Source organism: Mesoplodon mirus (assembly GCF_964341445.2).
Source record: "Mesoplodon mirus genome assembly, chromosome: 9".
In the NCBI taxonomy this organism is placed as follows: Eukaryota; Metazoa; Chordata; class Mammalia; order Artiodactyla; family Ziphiidae; genus Mesoplodon; species Mesoplodon mirus.
In genome coordinates this window covers 48,618,550-48,642,018 of record NC_138985.1, presented here as the reverse complement: position 1 = coordinate 48,642,018, position 23,469 = coordinate 48,618,550, and the positions used below count along the sequence as shown (strand labels likewise).

General features: G+C 36.4%; 1 protein-coding gene across 5 annotated transcripts in view; it reads right to left on the bottom strand.

The window, feature by feature from the left end:
• Positions 1–21,426, bottom strand: part of ETV1 (ETS variant transcription factor 1) — a 95,183-nt gene extending 73,757 nt beyond the window's left edge. For 2 of the 5 annotated variants that reach the window (XM_082632767.1, XM_082632771.1), the window contains exons 1-6: positions 20,415–20,580; positions 20,120–20,316; positions 19,857–19,988; positions 18,956–19,043; positions 17,534–17,581; positions 8,235–8,288 (exon numbers count right to left, since the gene is read on the bottom strand). In XM_082632767.1, the coding sequence (XP_082488893.1) occupies positions 8,235–8,288; positions 17,534–17,581; positions 18,956–19,043; positions 19,857–19,901 (235 nt within the window). In that variant the 5' untranslated portion in view covers positions 19,902–19,988; positions 20,120–20,316; positions 20,415–20,580. Of the gene's footprint in view, positions 1–8,234; positions 8,289–17,533; positions 17,582–18,955; positions 19,044–19,652; positions 19,734–19,856; positions 19,989–20,119; positions 20,317–20,414; positions 20,581–21,402 lie in introns of those variants that run through there. The other 3 variants (XM_082632769.1, XM_082632768.1, XM_082632770.1) reach the window with 3 other exon arrangements.
• Positions 21,427–23,469: the final 2,043 nt, after the last annotated feature.

The window sequence follows — 23,469 nt, the reverse complement described above, 5'->3', positions numbered from 1 at the left end:
TCTTAAACTTTAATCAGACATTATATAAGTAGGATTTTTAATCTAGCCACTCCTGATAAATTGTCGATAAATACTTTCTTGAGTTAACAAAAGCCTCAGCTAATGCCAAAGCAAAGTAGTGCTTGTTGGGGCACAATTCATTAGATTTAAAAAAGCAACCACATCAAACCAACCATTTTTACTTAGTGACACACAGCACAAACTCTCATTAGGAGAAAATTCATTAACAGACAGAAGCAAATAAGCACTATGCATATTAAGTAGACGTTTAATGTTATAAAAGGGAAAAAATGGGAAAAAAAAGAATGATATAAATAAAACCCCATAAGAACACTAAACATACAATTATGACATAAAGATTCTCATGTACTAGTTTAGCTCAGATTATCTCTTCATCTGTCCTCTATATCTGATTTCATGAATTTTACATAAATTTGATGGCCCCAAAATGTACTCATTTTCATGACTGCTTTGGCTTTACTTGCAAATACTAATAAATGTTGTTTTTGCTTTTTTTACTCATCAATATATATACGCATCTGTGTATATATTAAAAATACTAGAACAAAGAACATAACTTTGGTTCTGCAAATACTTTTCCACCTTCATCCCTTACCTAAATTTTCCAATAAATACTGTTTGGCTTTCAGACTAATAAATCCAGTTACTACTGCATAATGATATACTTATTTAATATTGAGTAATGTTCAACCAAAGAAGGCACAGATCACTTTTCTCAAAATAATTTGTTACTAAGTATAGGCAGGCTAAGTGGAAAGCATTTGTTGACGTACTCCCTTTGAGCATGTTTCTGAAGTTAATTTCTAGGATAATTTGTAATACTAAAGGCAAAATTAAGGAATGATAAAGAAAATAGGAAGCAAAAAGCTAAAATCTTGGGTTGAGATACGTAATTTTAGCTTTCAGCTATAAGGAAACAACAAACTCCAATTTTTTTTGGAAGGTGGGGCTGTTTTCCTTTGTCTTTTGGTTTTCACTTTGGCACTGAGTCTGAACTATCTACCTTATGAAGAATAAACCGGTAGAACTAAAATTTGTGAAAGGGATCTATCTCCTAGAGCAGATCTTAATAAAATTGATCCAACTGTTTACTTATAAGTACATAGTAATTTGTTGTAATTTCTATTTATACATTTCCCCATTAATTATGTTTTTTCTAAAGTCCACTTTCAAATTCAAGCAAGCATTTACCATATTTAGATGTTACCCTTCTTTTTTTCCCTTGAGCGTGGAAAAAGAGTCACAATCACAACGTGGCCTGGGTCTGAGAGATTATTTCTTTGTCATTTTATGGATAAGTAAATAAAGATTAAGAAACAGGCCCAAGGTGTATTATTTAGATTTTCTTTCTTCTCTAAAACTTCGTGGATTCCTGGGAGGTTATCTAAAATGAAAATTATTACAAGATGCAGCTTATTTTTCACTGGGTTTCTATTTTGCTTTGAAAAATACGTTCCTTGTGAAACAAACAAGCACCAAATAAAATTTTTTTTGCTGAAAATGTGGCTGCTGGACTCAAAACTGGCATAGATAGGGCAGATGTACACTACCAATGAAAGAGTAGACTATCTAATAACAAGAATCCCTAATGAATGTACTTGGAAAAGGATGGGGCCCCCAATGCTTGGTTCTCTCTAACCATATTGGGAAAATTCACAATTTACTAGGTAGCCTTCTAAAGTAGAATTGATTCAAGGATGACAGGATCTACAATCAGCCATGACTTTCTTATAGCTAAAGGTAAGAGAAAATAAGTAGAAAATAGTCTTTGCAATTGGAAAACACAAGTAACTCAAGTAAAATGATAAAAATGAAGAAACCACTTCAACAGTATCATTTCTATATAGATTTAATTCCCTAGTATATTTCAATAAGATGACAATATATTACTTAATAACATCTTCAGAAACTGTATCTATTACATAATGAATTGTGTATGAATAGCCAAGTCCATCTTACAACTTAACTGCAAAAAATTGATGCTGCTATCTTTATTCTACAAATAAGTAAATAACAGGATAGTAAAATGTCTAACATTGTGCTGCTTGGAAGGCCTGCATCAGAATAACCTAACAGCTCGTTAGAAATTACAGGGCCCAATTCCAGACCTAAACGGGCAAACTCTCACAGATAGGGACCATAAAGCTGCATTTGAATAAGCTTCCCAAATAGTTCATATTCACACTCAAGTGTGAATTAGATTACTGGACTCATGTAAAATTACATAGCTGATGACTTTCAGGAAAATAATTTAAACTTACCCAAAATGATTATCTATCTGAACAGGACAACAAAAAAACCCTAAAACTGATAAATCAATAAGTTGCAGTACAATTACATTATTTAGTATGTGAGCCAACTACAAAGGAAAAAAAAATGGTTGCCTCTAGAGAACTGTGAAAAATGGGGAATGATCTTACTTGCGTTTTCCTACTCTATCAATATATTGCTTTGATAAAATATTTAAACAGAAAGAAAAAAGAAAAAGAAAAAACAAAGCAACAAACAGACCAAAAACAACCAAAACCACAACAAAAACCATACACAAAGCAATCAACCTTCAAGGGCTGGCAATGGCTGAGATCGTACACATACGTATGATCGCAGGTGAGAAAGGCAGAAGCCACTTCGTCCTTGAAATGGATAGTTTAAGTCTGATGACGGTGACATGCTTAAATTTACCTCCAAAAATGTTTAAAAAGAAGACAAAACACAGTAACAAATTCATTTCCTCAAATCTCAGAAACAGAATTCCTCTGTGAATGTGTGCTCACCTTCTGGTAAAAGCAGTTAGAGAAACAAAAGACGAAATCTTCCTGACCAGTCACATCCAAAACATGAATCAGGTAAGAAAGGTTTCAAAATTAGTAACAAAAAGTAAATTTTATAAAGTACTCACTGTCTGTGTAGAAAGGAACAGAATGCAGGAAGGTAGCTTAGTAGAAAGGAAGAAAATTAAGAAATACTAAGTGGAACTTTCCAACCCAGGACAAACACATGTTAATATAAAAGGAATTATTCAGTCAGGGTCTGCATAGACCTAACTTCAGCTTTTTTCAGAAGCAGATTTGTAACATGAATCTGTTAAGGTATTTTTTTTCTCCACTTCACTGCAAAAAGCACCCCAAGTGCTATTCTTTTTAAAAAAAATTCCTAAGAAGATGAAGTGCAGCTATGACTTTCATTTACATAGACAACATATCACCCATGTAATAATGGCTTTAAACAGTTGAGTCCGCACACACTGGTTTGTCTTGATTATTTTCAGAATGGGTCACTAGTATTGTGTTACAAACTTCAGTTAAAGTAGAGAAATTTGCAAACTTTTTATATTTACTTTCATAAATATATCAGAGAAGAGTCAAGGTTATTATTCCTTTAATGACATCATTCTAATTGATTTGCATTCCAGTGTTCTTTCTCGGGTGTGAAAGAAAGGTGTAGAGTTACAAGGATCTGTCCTACTGGGAATTTTGCATAACCCTGGCTAAACCCCTGGGAATGTTCTGGGAGAACATAAAATGTAAATGTGAATATCATCTATCATGTGAATCACTGTAGAGGAAACATGGGAAGGAACTAATGTAATCAAATGGAAACGAACAAGTTAGAAAAACAGTAACACACAACTTTGTAAATGAAGAAAATGAGGGGTGGTAAATTTTAAAAGACTAGTGGTATAACTAAATTTAAAGTAGATGATTTAAAATATAAGATTATTGATGTATTGAATTTAAAACACATGATTTACAAAAATTCAGTCTATACACAAATTTGTATCTACTTTGGAAAGATAAGGCTCATCTATTATTCTAAATACTCTTTTAATTCTCTTTTCTGAAGAGATATAATTCTACTTCTTCTGGACTAAAGCGTATCCTAAAGTTACTCTATCTTTTTCCACAGTGTCTGAATTCTGAAAAGATTCATTTCTAAGAAACAGTGTATTTGAGCCACATAATTGTTTTTCTTAGCCTCCATTCAATTCCTAGGATGGGCCTGTATGATGTTTTTGTTTGTTTTCATTTGTTTTTAATGTCTATACATGCTTCAAACGTCAGCATCCTTCAAAGGTTGCCAAAATATAGCATGACATCATTAAGATTCCAGGTTTCCAACAGAAAAACTTTATAAATAAATATAAGAAATGCTCAGGAAAATTTCTAGGAAATACCCCAGTGTTATGGTTTAATTTCATTTTTCAGATTTTTTGAATGCTCTGTTCACTACTCTTCTACGTATGTTTATACACATTACACTCGAATGTATGTTCTGTAAAACAGTGCTGGGCAGAAACTTGCCATTCATTCTCCTAACCTATATTTACCAAAGGGCTAAAGCAATAAAAGCAAAAACAGAAGCATTTTATTTGATTGAGGTATGTAAGGAAATCTGATTATTCCCATTGGAAAAAAATAGCCCCATAGAAGTTATAGATGGGCCACACAGAGGGGATGGAGTTTCTTTCTGTTCCTAGAGATAGGATCCCTCCACTCCACTAAGCTTTTCCAGACAGACAAGTATCAAACATTTGTAAAGGGCATTTAGGAGACAAGATAGCCTTTCAATTCCAATATTTGATAACCTTCTCCATCCAGAAATGCTCTTTAGAGTCTAATCCATATGCTCTATTCCTCTATTTAAATTATTTCCCTCTTGTTCCATCCTCAGTGAAGACTGAAATTAGCTGGTCACCATCATCTGAACAATAGTCCTTTAAGTCAGTGAAACTTAAAATAAATCACACCTCCACTTTCTTCTTATTAGATTATTTCAGATTTATTTTTACATGTGTTTATAGGTTTCCCTTTATAATTAGGTGTTTTATTCACAAGTCCCAGAGCCATATTTGTTAAACTGTAAATATTCAGTAACTGAAGTAAAATAAAATTTCAGCATTCTGAAAGTGCTTGGCTAAACATGCATGGTTTTAGCATGTTTTTCCAGAAGGACACTATATATAATGCTTTAAGGCACGATCAGACATTTCCACCTTAAGAAGGGAATTAGGACTTCGAAAATACTTAGGAGAAAATCAGCACTAAGAAGCTGATCATGGTTATGACAACAATTTTACTTATTGTGCTTCTGAAACATGCCAGGCATACTGACTATGACATGCTCCTAATCCTCAAGAAGTTCACAGTCTTACCGACATGTATCTAAAATATTATAATAAACAGAAGGTACAAGATGCTATAGAGTCTAACTCTGCAGGGTAATGATGCAAAGAAAGGTCAAGAAAGACCTCAGTGCGGTGAACTCGCAGCTGAGTCTGGAGTTGGAGGTACACCAAACTGCAAAGCAAAATTTAAAAAAATTTTAAAGCAAAATGAACACGTGCAAAGGTAAAGAGGCATAAGAGAGCTCACTCTGTTTGGGGAACTGAAAAATTAGAAAGGCTCAAGTTTAGAGAATGGAGAGACACAGGGTACTGGGATAGCAAGAGTTAAAACTGAAAAGATAGCCAAGGCCCAGGTTATAGAACAATGTTCTGTACAGCTAAAGAATTAGGACTTTGTCCCGAAAGAAGTTTAAAGAGAAAGTTAACAAGGTCACATGGCTGTATGTTAATATCATTGCAGAGAGCAGACTGGAAGGAGGGAAACCCGAAGACGAGAACACCAACAGAAAGGCTGATTCACAAGTTCCGTGCAGGCAGAAAGTGGGTGTGAACTAAGGCAGTGAAATATTAGAAATGGAGTCGAAGCCATGAAATTAAGATACTTCTGAGATGTAGAATTAACAACTTAGTAAGCAAAGGGAGGTTAATGGTAAAGAACTGGGACGGACTGAAGATAAATTAAAGGTTTTCAGCTTGGATTGGTGATGCCATCAACTTAGAAAGGCAACAGAAGTTGAAGAGAGATGCTGGGCAGAAAAAAAGTAAAGATTTCACCATTGGCCTTACTGAGAGTGAACTGTCAGTGGAGCATCACATTGAAAACTGGGTGTGCTATGTAAATGGTGTTTTATGCTGATGCTCAGCTGAGGGCGGAGGGGGTGAGTGCAGAGGTGCTGCGTTTTTCTAATCTGCACCAGGACCTCAGTGGTGGATCAGGGACACCAGATGTTCAGTAGACGGGGACAGACTGGAGACCCGCACTAGAGAAAACGACGTAGGAGACATAGCTCGACAGAAGCATGCTGACCACAGTAGCCGAGAGCCACATGTGTTCACATAAATTTAAAGTCATAAAAAATAAATAAATTAAAAATTAATTTCTTCAGTCCCGTTAGCCACAGTTCAAGTGCTCAGTGAGGAATGTGGTTAGTGGCTCCTATACTGAACGGTACAGACATAGATTATTCCCATCATCGCAGAAAGTTCTGTGAGACTGTGCTGGCATGGCACAAGGAAAAGAAGAGGAAAGGTCTGGGGACAGAACCCTGGGAAAGACAGGGAAAGTAGATGAGTGACTTGAGAAGGAGTAATCAAAGGAATAAAGAAAGAAAGAAAGAATCATATGCTGTGAACCTAGAGAAGTGAGTTCAGGGAGACGAATTAATCAAGAATACAAAAAACCAAAAAGAGGGCAAATAAGAAAAGGAGTAAAAAATTACCTTTAGGCGTTTGGTAGAGTATTAAAATCATTACCAATTTCTTCAGATATAAAATGACTCCATGAGACTAACTCTCCCACTCAGATGACAGGTTTAGTTTTTAGAAAGAGCTCCAGTGTCTCACAGGAAGGGACATGTGGAAATGTGACCATTCTCTTCCTACACTTTACTGAAGAAAGGGAGACCTTGCCCAGCTGTCCTCCTTAGCCATCATCCTTCCGGGAATTTCTAAGAGTCTCTAATTAAGGTCTAAACCTTAGCTGAACAGGTTTCTTGAAATCCTATGTCTAATAAATATATCAAACAGTACAGAAAATTCTCTTCTCAGATCAAAAATCAAGCTGATACAACAGTAGTTACCAGGTGCTGGGGGCAGGGTAAGTGGGGAGTTATTTTTTAGTAAGTACAGACTTTCAGTAGGGATGATAAGAAAGTTCTGGAAATGGATGGTGTTGATGTTTGCACAACAATGTGGCTGCCATTGAACCGCACACTTAAAAAGGATTCAAATGATAAATTTTCTGTAATATATATTTTACCACAAATGAAAAAAAAAAACTGTAATGACGCCGAAATAAAATATGTAACACGGAAGAGAATCTGGAAGAAACCTCTTACAACCCTTGACACCTGGGAAATGTAAGATAGCAAACATAAAAGGTGAAAACATTGCACACGAACATCTGTTACTCAAAGTAACGCAGGTATTTGTGTTAGATTTATGATATTAGGTGTGAAAATATGGGTTTGATAAGTTGTAAGGTATTAAGCATCTGTTGTTGCTGTTGCTACTGCCTCCTGTGAAACGTCAATGGCCTGGAAAAATGAAACAAGTTAGAGCTTTAATTGGTGCTAAAAGAACAAAAATGTATTAGGTCAGTTTTATAATCAGGATGGCATTTATACCCGTATCTTTACTATTCACACCTCAGGTCAATAGCTGCAGTTTGCTGATAGAGGCAAACCATAAATATCGGAAGTAAACCCCGAGGCAACCATGTTGATACAGGCAAAATGCTCATTCTTCCATTAGAGGAGGGGAGAACCCCTGAATCACTCCTCTCACATGCTATGACAAGCCCTGGAGCAAGGCTCGGGGAAAGAAACACAGAAGGGATCCTAAGAGAAGCCAATGGCTACTTGCATTTGTGTGACTGCAACCAGGAAGCCGATAATGAGGCTAAAAATTAAATCCAAGCAGGTGAAAGTTCATGAACGTAAAATAATACAATAAGCCAGAGGATGCGTGGTCTAAGATTTTTATGTTATACAATAAATCTCATGAGGATTTGAACTACTGACCGTCTCCCATCAGCACACACACTTTTCCTGCTGAACATGCTGAAAAGCTGGAAGTAAACACTTGCACGTTCATGGATCACACCCTGTTTCTTCTCCAAGGATATTAACGAAATAGAGAACAGGACCTTCTTTTAATCCGAACAGTTTTCCTAAGCTCTGCTCAGATCCTACAGGGGTTCTACTGATGTCACAACCCGACAAATACAATCTCCTCATGACTGTAAGCTAAAATGGCACGGACACAATGCAAGAAAAGACACTGGAAGTGGAGACCAACCAAAGAGAAAGGATAAAAGCAGGAAACAAAGACAAAGAAAAGTTCAAGAGATGAGTCATAGTATACTTACAACTTTCAGCCTGATAGTCTGGCACAAACTGCTCATCATTGTCAGGTACCTGAGCTGAAGAAAACAAAAAAAAGAAAACAAAATTAAGAGAGAAACTGCCAAGGCATAAAGAATGTCAAGTAAGATCTCTCATGGAAGAGCTTTTTAGACTGAGACCAAACCTACAATTATTTGCCAATGAGCTCATATTTAAAATGGCATTGACAGCAATATTTGGGAGGAGAAATAGAAGCTATCATCAATGTCAACCAGAAAACACATATGTCAGAAATAAAATGGTGGCAGCTGTAGTCCCTCTGAATTTCACCTGCCACATGGAAATAAAAGAAACATGCAAAATAAAAGAAGCTACAGGAATTCCATTAGATGCCGTGGGGGGGGGTTTGTTTTTTGTTTTTGCAAGAATGGAGTAAGAAGTATTTCAATTCACCTACTGCCAGTGCTTAAGCGGCCCATTTAAATTAACCACACAATTCTTTCAAATGATGTGTAATTACTACACATATCCCTCTGCTTTTTAGAAATATCTGCTTTTGATATGTTCGGTCTACTGCCAATTAGACTACCATAATTAAAAATGTTTGCCCTAAATTTGGCCAAAATATGTGACAAAGTTTTTTACATGAAAAGATTATCATTGATTTTGGTCATATATAATAAAATATTATATCTCAATGATTATGGTCACAATAATAAAAATAATAAATAATAAAAACAAACTTAGTCTTTTCATGCAAAATATTTTCCAGGTGACAAAAGAATATCACTATTTCATCAGTCCTAATGTCAAATGACTACCCTATTTTTAGTAAAGGAAAAAATTCTGAAGAGCAAGAACTTAATGTATTCGGCAATCAAAACACAAGTATATTTTTCACTTCTAGAATATTTTCATCACAGTTAATTTAGATGTCAAAATAACCTATTCCAAATTGACATATTACAAAAATAAGTTTTCATCTGCACACACAAATATGCACACTTACAGACATACAAACTACATAAAAGCTGGGTTTATAATGAGTTATCATCCTAATTAACTTTAGCTATAACCTGATTAGCTAGTATTACTTTACTAGTATTATCTAATAGTGAAACTTTTTATCCAATCAAGTCATACTAAAACAGATGTCAATTAATTTTTTTAAAAGTGCCTATTCTGTATAGGGAATTCTTATTAACATAATCAGTCTTTGCTGAAAAAGTTTTGTGTTGATAATTGAGTTAAGAAAAAAATTCATATAAAAAGAAATTCTACATTTAAAAAATTCTGTATAAAAAAGGAGCACAACATACATAGAATTAAAATGTCTGTTGTGTCAGCTTATTTAATAGGATTTAAAAAAACAAATATTTAGTTGAAATAAATTTATATTATTAAGAGCAGAACAAACGATAATCTTGCCTATTACCAAGACATATGCAGTTTGACATTCAATTATTTTCTAACAACTTTCTTCTGTACACCAATACTTAAGTTTATTGAAGACAAATTCCATCCTCTGCCACTTAAGGAAACCAAACAAATTAAGCACTTTTTTCCAAATTAGAACTGACACCTATTTGATCAGCCTGTACTGGAGGAAGAGGTACTTTTTTCTTCTGATTCCACTAATACCTGATACCAAGGTTAACTAAAGGCCAACAACCTTCAAATCATTGTTCGATGTTATGCTGTGTAAACTGTGTAACATTATTTAACCTCTTTGAACTCCATTTTACTCATCAGTTTAATAGTGATAATATAGGTTTTTCATGAGGATTAAATGGAATAGTCTAAACACAACGCCAGACACAATATCAGATACTCAATAAACGTTACTTATATTCTTCTTTCCAAACCTCTACCACCCATCCCTTTTTTTCAATCCACACACAAAGTACTACTCAAATCATTACAATGCAAGTTTAATATCTTTACTTCTAATGAATTATATTGGAGACAGATAAAAATCACAGCTAAAATTTGTACATTAGCATTCTCTTAGCTATAAACATTTTTTGACAGTACAGTAAACCTGATTTTTCTCAAAGACTCACAAATTATAAGTGGAGGAGTATCCATTAAAATAAGTCTTTTCACCAAAAAAAATTACAAAAAAATGTTTTTAATATCTATTTAATAAATAACAGCGGGCAGACAGAATCAAATCCTACACATTTTCCCCACCATATCCACAGGTTTTGGTTTTCCTTTGAAATTAACAGCTAAACCCAGATAACTACTGAGATGCAAAATTATCAACCACAGCAATTACTATGCTTTTAAAAAGCCAACATTTACAAGAATCTAATAAAAACGTAATATCCCCTTACAGGAATAGTTAAAAATAGCGGGTGAGTAACAAAAATGTATTTGTAACAGAATATGCTGGTATGACTGTCCCAAAGGCCAGACTTTTTTTTTCTTACTATCAGAAGACAAAGTTGCAATTCAATGATATATATCACTGCAAGAAAGGCATAAAAATCGCTGATGGATAAGCAGCGTATGTTGGGAGATGGGAGTCGGGGAGGGAAAACTTCAGGAGAAGAAGATACCAGAAGTTATACCTCACAAATACAGAAAATAGCTACATACCAACAATTTTGTAAAAAGAATAAGAACTTCTATTTCTGTTCTAACTCCTTAACATACTGAATAAATACTTCACACTTATGCCTGAACATATTCCAGAATTTTAACAAAAAACATATGACTCACATTTTCACAGAAGCTAATCTTAAGAAACTGAATAGACCAAATGAAGCAGCATGCTACTTAAATGGACAAAAGCTGAAGTCTACCTCTAACTTCAAGTTAGAGTCAAAGGAAAGCAGCTAACGAAAAACACAAGTTGGATCTGGGCAAGGAAAATATGACAAAGTATTGCCACACTCGTATCATACATTTCCTTTTTTTTCCTCCATTCACGGGGAATTCTGTGAAGTAGCAAACTACAGCTTCCTGAAAATTTGCGACAAGCCATACCAACTCCAAAGTGGAAAATTAACAATAGAGGCCAACCTAAAAATAAATTAGTCTTTTCACTGCTATCTATAATAAACTATGCTTGGAATAATCACCTTTGGGGAATGAAAATGTTTCCCCACACTCTGTAATTAAAGAGGAAGGGGAAAGAGTAAGAAAGGAGAAGAGAAAGCATATACCAAAAGACCAATAAAAGGCTTTCAAGAAGATGAAGCATGTGGATTTTACTGGTAATAGCTGGAGCGCTTCTATCAGTTCATCACACGTTAATAGACAAGTTGCCATCAAGTCTCAGGACTTCGCCTTTAAAAGGGAAGTATTTGCACTCTCAGCTATTTACCTACATTATTATCCAAAGTTGTTTCTCCTATCCCTCTCTCTCTCTCTCTCTCTCTCTCTCTTTCTCTCTCTCTCATTCTACTACATCGCAATACATATTATGAGAAAGAAACCCATGAAAATATTAATCACAATCTTGATGTCACAGAATCACTAACCCTTATTTTGAATTTTAATATACTTTCTTAACTAACATTTCTTGGGCGGGGCTGGGGTGGGGAGTGGACAATTTTTAAACAGAGTTTGTCTGTCTTTTGTGCTTATTTTAAACCTTCAAATAAAGTAATAATCATTACTTAAGGAAAGGTGAGTGCTGAAATATTTTCCAAGTTTGGCTGCAAACAAGTAAAAACCCCCTTTTTCTTACAAACTAGGCGCCTGTCAGGTTTTCTTTTAAAGCTAGGGAAAAAGTGGAAAAATTACAACTGAAACAAATGTCAAGTTGAAAAGGGGTTAATATTTAATTAAAACCAGTTCTATCCACTGTAACAATGACCTGGAGCCAAACAAGGCGGAAGATGTATGAGTCATTCTTTCTGCCCGTGAATGAGACAGCTGATCTCCTCAGCAATTCCTCCAGACAAGCAGGCAGAGCTGGAGTTCCGCCTCCATTCACAAAAACACAGTCCAGCATGAGCCATGGGGCCCAACCGCAATCTTTTCATGTCACACCCTTCCAGAGAAGTTAAAGCAAGTCAACTTGAACTTGCAGTATAAACATACCAGTTTTATTGCTCTGTCTCAAATACAGCTCAAATCCATTAAGGTACACGTTTAAATAAATGACAAAGTTAAATCCATATATTTACATATGTTTAACCCATCCTGCTTTATAGGGTAATTTGTCACAGAAACTTGAATGTATAAAACTAAGAAGGAAAAAAGAAAAGAGGTAAAGATAGACGGACAGATGAATGGATGGATGGGTGGGTGGAAGAAAGGAAAGAAGGAAGGGGGAAAAAAGCCAAACCATTAAAGAAATACCTTATTTTTCTTGCTTATTATTCAAATGTTCTTTTTATCTTAAGATTATAATAGTTTATTGCTGAACTTAGTAGCATTTCACTCTCACAGGGTTAAGAAACAAGTTTCTCTAAAGAAATTTAAATTTTCTTTTAAATAAAAGTAAAACAATAAGAAAATCAACCTTCACACAGTCATATTTTGTTTAATCCTAAAATGAAGCTTCAGGCCATGGAAGAAAATAATCATGAGGCCACTAAGCCTGGTTTTATACCTCATTGCTTTTAACATTAAAATGATTGTACCAATGTATAAACATTAATGCAGAAGTATAAATACATTTAAACAGACGAAAAAAGGGGGTGCATTTTTCCCATGACAAAAACATCTTTAATATTGATAAAGGCATTCTTTCTGTATGCTCTAAAAGAAAGAAAACAGTTTTAGTTGTCTTTAGTCTCAAATCAACTTCAATTTCCTAACTAACTCTAACCTATAGAGAGGCTTGAAAACTTAAGCATAGCTCAGAGCTGTTGTTATTACCCATATATTTTCTCTAATGCTACTGAGGTCTGACTTCTATTATTATTCTCATTATTATTATTTTAATTACAATGTTGTGCACAGATCAAAGGAAATAAAGTTATATTATGAAATTCAAGAAATTATACATTTTCTGTAACTGAATTAGAAAAGCTCAGCAATATTTCATTAACATGTATTAGGACCCTCTGGAAAACCAATATCTAGGCTACACCAAATCCGAATTCTATTTTTAACAAATTTTTCTATTTTGCAAATAGACCCTAGATGAAAATGCATTTATATACTTCCAGTAAATGTTGAGAAATAGAATACATCTACTCTACCTGCTATCCTTTAATGAAGTCCAAACAAGAAGTCTTTGTTTCATATTTTAGAGTATTTCCTGGTACAAGAAAAAGATGGATAGGAGTTCCCCCCTCCCCCCATACAATGACTCTTGCTCAACTCTAAGAAATAGTATGGACTTCTGTAATTTAATGCCTAATTCTCAATTCCTTTTTTATTTAAACCACACAAAATAATGTCGTTTTTAAAGCCTGTTCTCCTTACTGCCTCACATTTTAAAAAAAAAATCATGAGTACATACCCAATTTATGTTCCGTTTCAAAAAGAAACAGTCTAGTTCTTAAAAAATAAAAATGAGTACATCATGACTACTGTGTATTATGGGTGGCATTATGTATATTGAGTAACAAGAGCGCATATTATTTGAGGAAATTCATAATAAATGATTTTGATTATAAATTTAGTATCAGCCACTAAAGTGAACTGAGGAGATAGAATGACATCTCTACTTTTCAGCAAACCTGACTATTAATAGAAGGTCACATAAAACAAAAGGAAGAAAGCTTATCAGCATGAGGGCATGAGGTAATAATAATCTTTAGTGTATAAAGGTTATTCTTGGAGGCACAACTTGACTCAAGTGTCCTGGCAGCATGAAACTTGACTTACAACACAATTGAAAAACATTCTACCCTGATGGCAGCGAATCACTATCGACAATTTTCCTTAATATTACTGATGAAAAGAAACCTCAAGGACATCTAGATCAACATCAAAAATAACACTCAAAAGTTGCTATGTATTTATATTAGATACCTATGAAATGTATTATTTTTCTTTAAGTTGTGTTAAAGGTAAACTTTAACAAGCAACTTTAAAAGAACGTGATCCTCTTTTAACTCAATTTTACATCCTTCTATTTCTGTCCCCTCCACACAAAAGGTTCCATTTTAACTATGAATTTCTAGGATGCCCTTCCTTAAAGCAGCACTTTAAAAAACAGGATGTTACCAAGATGTTGATAGAATTGATATTTGAACTCATTATTTCATGGGATCAAATAATGGGAATTGCCTTTCTGTCAGTGGCAATCTAATTCAAAAGTCAAAGAATCAATAAAGAATTGTACACAGTAAAATGACAATATAAAGTGGCTATGGCAAAATTTAAAATAAGCACATTCTTCACTTTTTTAACTACTACTCTGGTCACTGAAAACATTACCTTTTCAATTTTCTTCAGAATAAGGTGTGATTATTTTAAGTTGTGGTGTATATGTTAAAAAAACCTTAAAATTGCAGTGTTAGTACTTCAAAAGTGATACTAATATAAAGCTATATTCTTCAAAAACATATTTTTGATCCCTGTTTAGAAATTTGGGGGAAGAATGGAAGCATATTTTTTGGAGAGGACTTTAGTGAATTGAAAATACTGGTTCCAACCCCACCCTCAAAAAATCCTGCCTTATCTATCCAAATTTTTCCTTGGACATAAAACACATTTCATAATCCATAATAATTTACCTATGACCAATCCATGTTACACTTCGGGTCTACCTTATAAAAATTTTTACAGGAAAAAAATAAATTAAACCTGAAACAATATATTATTTCCCAAGTATTTAGGGACTTTGATAATTTTTTTAAAATTCATGTGACACATTACAAGTACCTTGACTCTCCTGCCTAGTAACATTTTTAGACCTGTTTAACTTCCCAGTGGGATCCTTATGGGAGAAACTTGGTTAATTGCCAATGGTCTTTTTAAAAAGGGTCAAGATGCCTTAAAATTCCACGGTCCCTTTCTTGGCAATAAAGAATTATGAAAAGAAATATGTAAACCGTTTATAGCCTGCCAGTTTGGCAATGTTTTAATTTCTGGATGACCAGAAGAACATAAATGAACAGATCTAGCTACAAATAAACTAGTATAATTCTGAGATCTCTTCTTAGCTAATATTGTTCAAGATGTGGGATAAGTTAAAATACTAATGCAAATAGCATAATTATATAAAATTGCTAAAAATAAATGTGCAGTCCATTAACAGATAATTTTAAAAACCCACCTCTCTTCTTACTCTTAGATTTTTAAAAATAAAATTAATGTTATGCTTATATCATGACAGGATAAATTAATGTAAAGTATTCTGAAAAAATGTTTAAATTATCCTAAAATGCAATCTTACTCATGGTTTGTAAATAGGAGCCCACCTGGGTATTCAGTAAAACACTCCGAGGATTAATTCCTGAACTTATTTAAGCTTATAAATTCTTTTCTAAGTAAAAGTTCATGTTCTTTCAAATACATCAATCATTTTCTAGGTTTATTTTATATAAAGCTAGATCTTCAGATCTGATTTACAGGTAAGTTAATTATCATGGGTAAGAATATTCAGTGCAGGGTTTTAAAATAAACTTGTATAAATTACCAAATCACTTAACTGAGGGACAAAGAAACAAAACAAGTCAAAAGTAAAACACTGCACTGAAACTGATTATAAAATGGTAAGAGTCTGTCACAGATTCCACATTTTTAAATTCCAGGAACAGAGTTGCTGTGCACATTCAAAATCTGCCAGCAAGTGCACTGACTTGGAATCAATGAGACTTAAACATCTTAAGAAGCAACAAACCTTCCAGAACAATTAAAATAGATATCTGAAGGTATTTTGGATAAGCAAATAAATTCCCTCATAAATATAATGTTCTCACAACATTTAACTTTGCAAAACTAACAGATAAAATTCATGCAAGAGCCTCTGTGCAGATTTTTCTTGAGAAAGTTACATTTGAATATATGGCTTATGTTACAATAATAAGTAATCTATTGCAATAAGTTTCATTTACAGTGACAAGCAAAATGACCTTTAAATGTAACTAAAACGTTCATTAATACTTACCTTTCATTAACATACAAATACAATCACCCTTGCAAAGGGATACTGGAAAAGCTATTTAACTTAAAAGCTTTATAAAGATTGCAGAAGCCCTTTGGAGGAACTAGAATATCAGCAAAACAAAGAAACTTATTTTACATGCTAACAGCAACTTGATCAACTGCAAGCAAGACCACTAGAAAAAACACAGTAGTCTGCCTCAAAGTAGCAACAGCAATGCCTGGGTTCCATTTAAAGAGACCCTCTCTCTTCTTTGAACCATCTTAAAAATCTGTTCCAAAAATTGCATGTTTCCCATGTAATGCAAAGACAGAAATAACACAACTATACTCAATACCTAAATATCTATAATTTTCTTTGTATTTCCCACAAAACACATCGTAGGATAAAATTATTATTTCACATTTAGTATACCAAATCCAAAAGAAAAATTTCAAATTATAGACGCCAACAAAAGTCCCTCAACATTAGACATTTCTCAAGTTGTATAAAGCTGTACTGAAGCAATATCTCCTTGTTCCTACAAAATAAAGTTTCACAATAAAAGATACAATAGACTGCAACACAAAATTTTATCAAAAAGCAATCAAAAATAAAAGTAATGCCTTTAAATATCTCCTTGCTATATTAAATAAATCCTAATAAAAGTGTTATAATAGCAAAGGTCAATTTCAACAAACATCACATCATAGTAACAAACAGAAAACATTTTTAAAATCCTCCAATCCCCCCAAAATTTATTTTAAAGCCATGGATTTCCTTAGCATTGGATACACACCTAACGTTCTGTGTTGTGAACAAGGTGGAAAGAAGACACTTGCACTTAAATCTTGAAGCATCCCGTCCTGATGAACCCAGAGAAACTAATTTCTGCCATCAGAAAAGTCCTCCGCCAGAACACCAAATAATGATATGCGCTGCTCTAAAGGAAACAGCAAGCCGAGTTCTGGCTCTAGGAGGTCTCTCGAGGTACAATAATATAAACCTGATCAATTGCAATTAAAATCTGAACAGAGGCTTAGAACTTGAAGTCTTGGTGCATTAGTTCTTGCCAAAAGCAGATGTGATTGTGAGCTGGAAGCAATTTCTCCTGGTAATTTGTGATGACACTGGGTAGTGCAGTCCCAGATTCCCCCAAGACAAACTCATCAGAGGCTCTAATGTATGCATGACACATGAGGTGGCTCTTTTAGAGCTCAATTAATTGGGCTGAACATTAAGACAGCAAGTTCAGGACTTTTTTTTTCTCCCCTTCTAGAGTTGCTTTTCCCCTCCTTTGAAAGCAATTTTTTGCCTTACCTTCTGCAAGCCACGTTTCCTGTAATTGACTTAGATCTTGAAAGAGTTCTAAAAAACAAGTCAAAGACATAAACAAAAGATTTGCAAACCTTTAGCCTACATTAAATGGAAATGTTTGTCATGAAATTAGTACTATAGATCAATTTAATTTGGGGAGGGGCATCAATATAAAAATAAATCAGGATTTATAACTTAATTATATCAATAATGCTGCCCATTTTGATGCCTATTAAGCAATACTTCTCAATATCTTTTTTCCCCTTTTTACCAGTTAACTTAATAAATAAGCTTAGGGACCTCAAACAACACGCATACACTAGAACTCAAAACGGCTGAGGTAAAGGCATGTGTCTATCCACAGAAACCTTTCTTAAATATATTAAACTCTTGCTAAAACAGTAGTAGGGGAAAAATCAGAACTACTGAAAAACGTTTTATTTCTATCTTCCGAATCTTATATAAAACATGTAACAGTACATTGTATAATTCTCAAAGTACTATATGTTTTGAAGTTCAATGCCTCAAAACTAAAAGGGACAACTTTTAAATATAAGATTTTGGAAGAAAATTTCTACAGTAATAGGTTTACAAAAGTCAGAGAGATAATTCTCTGGTACCTGTTTATTATCAAGTCCAAAACTGTGTATTCTGTCACAGTGGGGAGGGAGAGGCATGTGTAACTTATTTATACTTATATGAAGATTTGAGGATGTTTCAGAATTCAATATACCTAATCTAAATGGCAAACTGAACTTTGGTAATTAAATCTAAGTATGGTAAGTTTATTATGAATGCCTGCATAGGGCTGGAATAATTTATAATATATTGACCTCCTACCAACAGTTCATAAAAAGAATCTGTGACCCAATTTCCCAAATAGGTATTATAATTACTAATTAGGCCTTGATTATGATTCATTGAACATTTTAAGGCCTCACCATGTGGTCATCAAAATCATCAATGAAAAGTTTGATAACAGTATATGATTTTAGTGTAAGGGGATGGGAAATCAAACAATCACTTATATTGCTCAACTTCTAATACAGGAGAAAAGAGAAATTAAGCAGTGTGCACAGCTGCCTAATTTGTCCCACTGTGTTGGATATTTCAAAATTGTTACCTTAGTGTATGGGATTACTTGTATGCCATATGGACAAAGGTATTTAAACACAAAAGAATGGTTAAAAGAAGGATGTCACTGTTAAGTTTTTATTTCCTTCTTGCATTAGTTTGTGACAGAGCCATAAAATATCCCTCAACGCAAACTGTCACATCATGTTTATTGCTCCAAATAAAAGTCTTGGTTAAATGCAGTAATTTGAAAGTGTATTATTCTTAAGGTAAGACTGAAGTGCTTCACTTCTTTAGGAGGGTGGGAAGTATAGGTAAAGAGGGGGGATTCAGCCCAAAATCAAACCTCACCTTCTGAATCATGAGCCAGATCTCTGTTAATGAATTTTCTTTTCCTGACATTTGTTGGTTTCTCGTTACAATTTCTCCCACGCTGATTCTACAAAGGGAAAGATAAAATCCTTTAAAAGAATGTAAACCTCACATGTCACACACACATAGAAACACACATGCATACAAAAGTCTACTGGATCTTCTCCCTAAATAGAAAAATAAAAGTCCATCGTATCAATTCCAATAATCATTTTCTGTGTTCATTTGACAGTGAAAGCTTATGCTGAGAACTCAACAGCCAGGGAGAGTTGCTTCCCTGTGCCGATGGTAATACACTATTTATCAGTCATATATTCATGGTATCTCAACATCAAAACAACATTAAGCAATTACACTTAAAGTCGTTTTAGGCTGGATCAAAGCTAGATTAAAACACAGTGAATTTTATTCTCTCTGATACCCCCCTAAAAAAAGAACAAAAACAGAGTGGTGAAATGAAAAATGTAAGAGAGACAATGAAAAAAAAAGGAGAAGAAGAAAAACACCCCATATAAACAAAAAGTGTCAGCATTTGTCTCAACTTCATTCTTTTCAATGTGGCAGACAAACCCAGCCAAAAACTTTGAGAGCAGCAGCTGCTGCTGCCCTCCATCTCCTCTTCCACTCATCTTGAGCACTTTAATCAGAAAAAGGAGTCTTAAAAACAAAACTATGCCTTATCCAAATCACTGAAAGGTAAGCTCATTTTGAAGATTGGGCTTCTAGAAGCAGAGTCGCCCTACAGTGGCAACAAAGCAGATAAAGTATCTGCAATCCCAGCCCCCTTGCCCCCTCCCTTCTCATTCTCTCCCTCCTCCCCACCCCACCCCCTCCGTCGGAGTCAAGTTTATAAACAGCAACTTTCGAACTGATCACTCACATTGGTGACCATGTAAGGCACTTGCTGGTCATAAAATCCATCCATTCTGCTGCTCTTCACAAATCTCAGCTCAGTATTTTATATTTTGAGCATTTAGCTGGAGATTTCCTCGGGATCTGGACTTCTATCAACCTAGAGGGGAACAAGATGGCTTTTAGGCTAAAAAAAAAAAAATCATGAATGAAGCTCTTGAATTTGCATAGCTAATTACCCTCCGACAGTCCCATTCACAAAAATAACCCTCCCTACACCGCCTCCTTCACCTGGATCCAAAGAGAGCCAAGAGAGTTCACAATTTACATATTTTCGGCAGTAGCAAAAATCCGAACCAGAGGCGATGTATTTATTTACACTCTCGATGTTTCCCTGCGCGGTCGGTGTACCCCGGGCAGCTCTGATTCGCAAACGTGTGCAAAACTAGCAATGGCGATCAACGAGACTTGCTTTGCACCTAACGGGACTAAAGAGACGGAGACACCTCTTTCATAAGGATAGTTTTTGCAACCCACAACCATGCAATTATCTGGAGAGACATAAAAAGTTGTTGGAAAGACCCACCTGAAGGCCACGCTAGGCGAACGGCTGCAAAAAATTCCCTCCAATTTTAATAAAAACATTAATTATTGCCCAGCACTTCCCCCTTGGAAGCCGAAAGCGCCTCTGACAGAGCTCAATTCGGTGGTTTTTCCTCTACTTCTCCTCCAGGGGCCTCCAATCCAAACTGATGGATCGCTGCCTCCCATTGGCTCCGCGTCTCTTTCACAAGATCGGATTTCGGGCTGTCAATCAGGAGGCTTGCTGCCCCTGCTCGTGAATCTCCCGCGCCCCTCTGCCCATACCCGTGCTCCGCCGGCTGGCGCGATGACCACAGCCTGGAAACGCCACAGAGCAAATCGACTGCCGTCCTAACCCGCTGCTTATTGTTAAGGCGCCCGGGGACACCGAAGCCATGTGTTTCGAGTCGCCAGTTCTCCTTACTGGTGTGTTTGGTCCACTAATTGGGCTGATTTCCTAAAGCACATTCGTTCGGGTCAGATATATACTCTGAAGTGCGATCCACCAAGACCGTGCCTCCTTAGTCTCCCACCACCCCTCCCTCAAGATCTCCAGCCCCTCTACTTTGAACCTGATAAGGAGCCCACCTCACACTAAAGCCTCGTTCCCACTAAGTTTTTGGCCCAGGTTCTCTTCCCATTTTTCAACACCCACCATAACCATTATGGCGCATCAAAAACATTATTTTTTTAACGTCATCCTCAAGTAAATCTTTCATGGGACAGTAAAATCTATGGGGAAAGCACCTGGGAGAGGCAGAGGAATTGCTTCAGGAGTGGTTGCGTTGGAAGGGAGAACTACAGAGCGATCTAGGTGAGGGAAAGTATTAAAATAAAATTTGTCCCACGTGTGTACTGGGACAAGGTGTTTCCAGTCCCTGGTGGAGGTGGGGAGGAGCAGGGATAGGTTAGGGGTGGCTCGGATATCCTAGGGACCCGCACGTTTCCTGAGCTTTTGTTATGTATACACGGAGGCGGAGGGTGTCACTTACTGTACTTGACGCTTTCACTTCCTCTCCAGCTTTTAAACAGCCAGAGCCGGGAGTTGGGGGAGAGAGGCGAGGGGGGTCGGGTTTCAAGGACAATGACTAGGACGTTAAAAAGTGAGGGCTGCAATTCTGAAACCACTTGCCCTGACCCTCCTACGGGGCTTAGAGCTGTAAAGAGTCACTTAAGAAGCCTCGGCCCAACCGGGGATGAGAGGCCTCGGGGTTGGGACCAGGGACTCAGTGGTGTTGAAATTCATTTGTGATCCTGGTGGCGACCAGAGCTAGAGACCAAAGGATGTTTCCGGCAGCTGTTCAGCCCTTTGAGAAACGTGCTGCAGTTCTTAATTTCTAATTGAAAGTTTCCTTCCTTAAATGGAACGTTATGGAGCCGTATTAAACCGGAGTGTGAGCGCACAAGGCTCAATTCCGGACCCATGGAGGTCATGGGTCCAAAAATTTTTTTAATATTAAAAAAAAAACTTATTACTGGGGAAACACCCAGTAACTGTAGACAGCAAGGACACACACCGTGCGTTCCCTGAAAGTAGTAAATCAGAGTTAGCCCGTCCTAAGGCGCGCACCTACAAGCATTTTGAGAGGGAACTGCACATTTACCCGAGCCGAGGAGGGGTTCGGGCGCAGCCTGGCCTCGAGGCTGGCATCGTGAGGCCCTACGGTACTTTCTGAGGGTGCAGTCAGGCGGCAAGTGTGTCCCGCCGCGCAGCACTCCCGGGATAACCCAGCCCCCGTAACCTGACCAACAGTTTCCAAAGACCTTCTCTGCGGCTGGAGCCTGACGGGTAACGATGGTAACCGGGAGGGGGCGGAGCTTTAGACTCAGCCCCCGCGAGGTTCTCTCGGCAGCCAATAACTTACCGTCTGTTCCCAGCCCATTGTTGTTTATTGCTGACCCCGCAGCGCTCCGCTAGGAGATTGGCCGCCTTAGGAAAAGAGGCGGAGCCTCTCCCGCCCCTGCAGCCACCTTTCGGCTCCATTCACAAAATCCGGCCTTTCTTGGTCACGTGGTTGGGGGCGTGGCGGGGCAGGGGAAATGACACAACAAAGGCCCAAGTTTTCGAAACCACAGAACTTTTTTCTGCCTCGCTACCTCCTCTCTGTTCCGTGAACGAACACATACTAGAAGATGAGGAAAAGGAGGCTTGGGTCTGGGAGCAACAAAGAGGGGGGGAAAAAATAAGTCCGAAATTAAAGGAAGACTCACAGGGAGATAATTACGGGGTACATACACTGCATATGAGAAAAGCTGCGAAAGAGGAAAGGAAGAGAATAAAGGAGTGGGGAGAAAGCCTTAAGGACAAGCTAGGAACTTAGGCTTGCTGCTTCAAGTTATTGCTTTTAGACTGTCAAAGAGTAAATGGATTTCAGTTTTCTCACAACAGTCTGTAATTTTCATTCCTACCTTAGATTTATCCCATAGTTTGTTAACTTTTTAAAACTTCTTTTAGGCACACTGCAGGTTTTCACTGGCTGACAGTTTTAGTTTCCATTTGCCAAGACTTCACTCTTTCACAGGCCCCCAAAAGCACTACCCCTACTTCCCACCTATGCTGGACTGACCAACAGAAGCTGAGCCTTAATCCTCGGATTTGACTACCAGGGGCTCCATATTTTCCCTTTGTATTCTTTAAACGAACTCAGCTTTTCTAACTATTTGACCTTAACAGTAACTGAATATGATGATATGTGAATAAGCAGACAAGCCAGTCTCACTACAGCTCAGTTTTGTTGAAACAGCACAGTTTTGAGATTAATGTTTCCCTCTAGCAAGTGGACTATGGGACCGTGCTCCCTCCTCCCTCCCACTTTCTCTTCTGCCCTTTCTCTTTCTGTCCTTTTTGTGCCGAGATACTTAGTGAGACACTAGCTTTTAGTTTGGCTGCTGTTTATCTTCTCTGCTTGGCGCTGGGAAAAACCAGTAGACCTAGTGGCTGAAGGCATTGGAAGGGCTAAAAAAAATTCGTTTTTCAGAAATTGTTACCGTTGTGGAAAAAGTCTACAGAGGCAGCTGTTCTATCCACAGAGAGGAACGTCAAAAGTTGCACAAAGTTT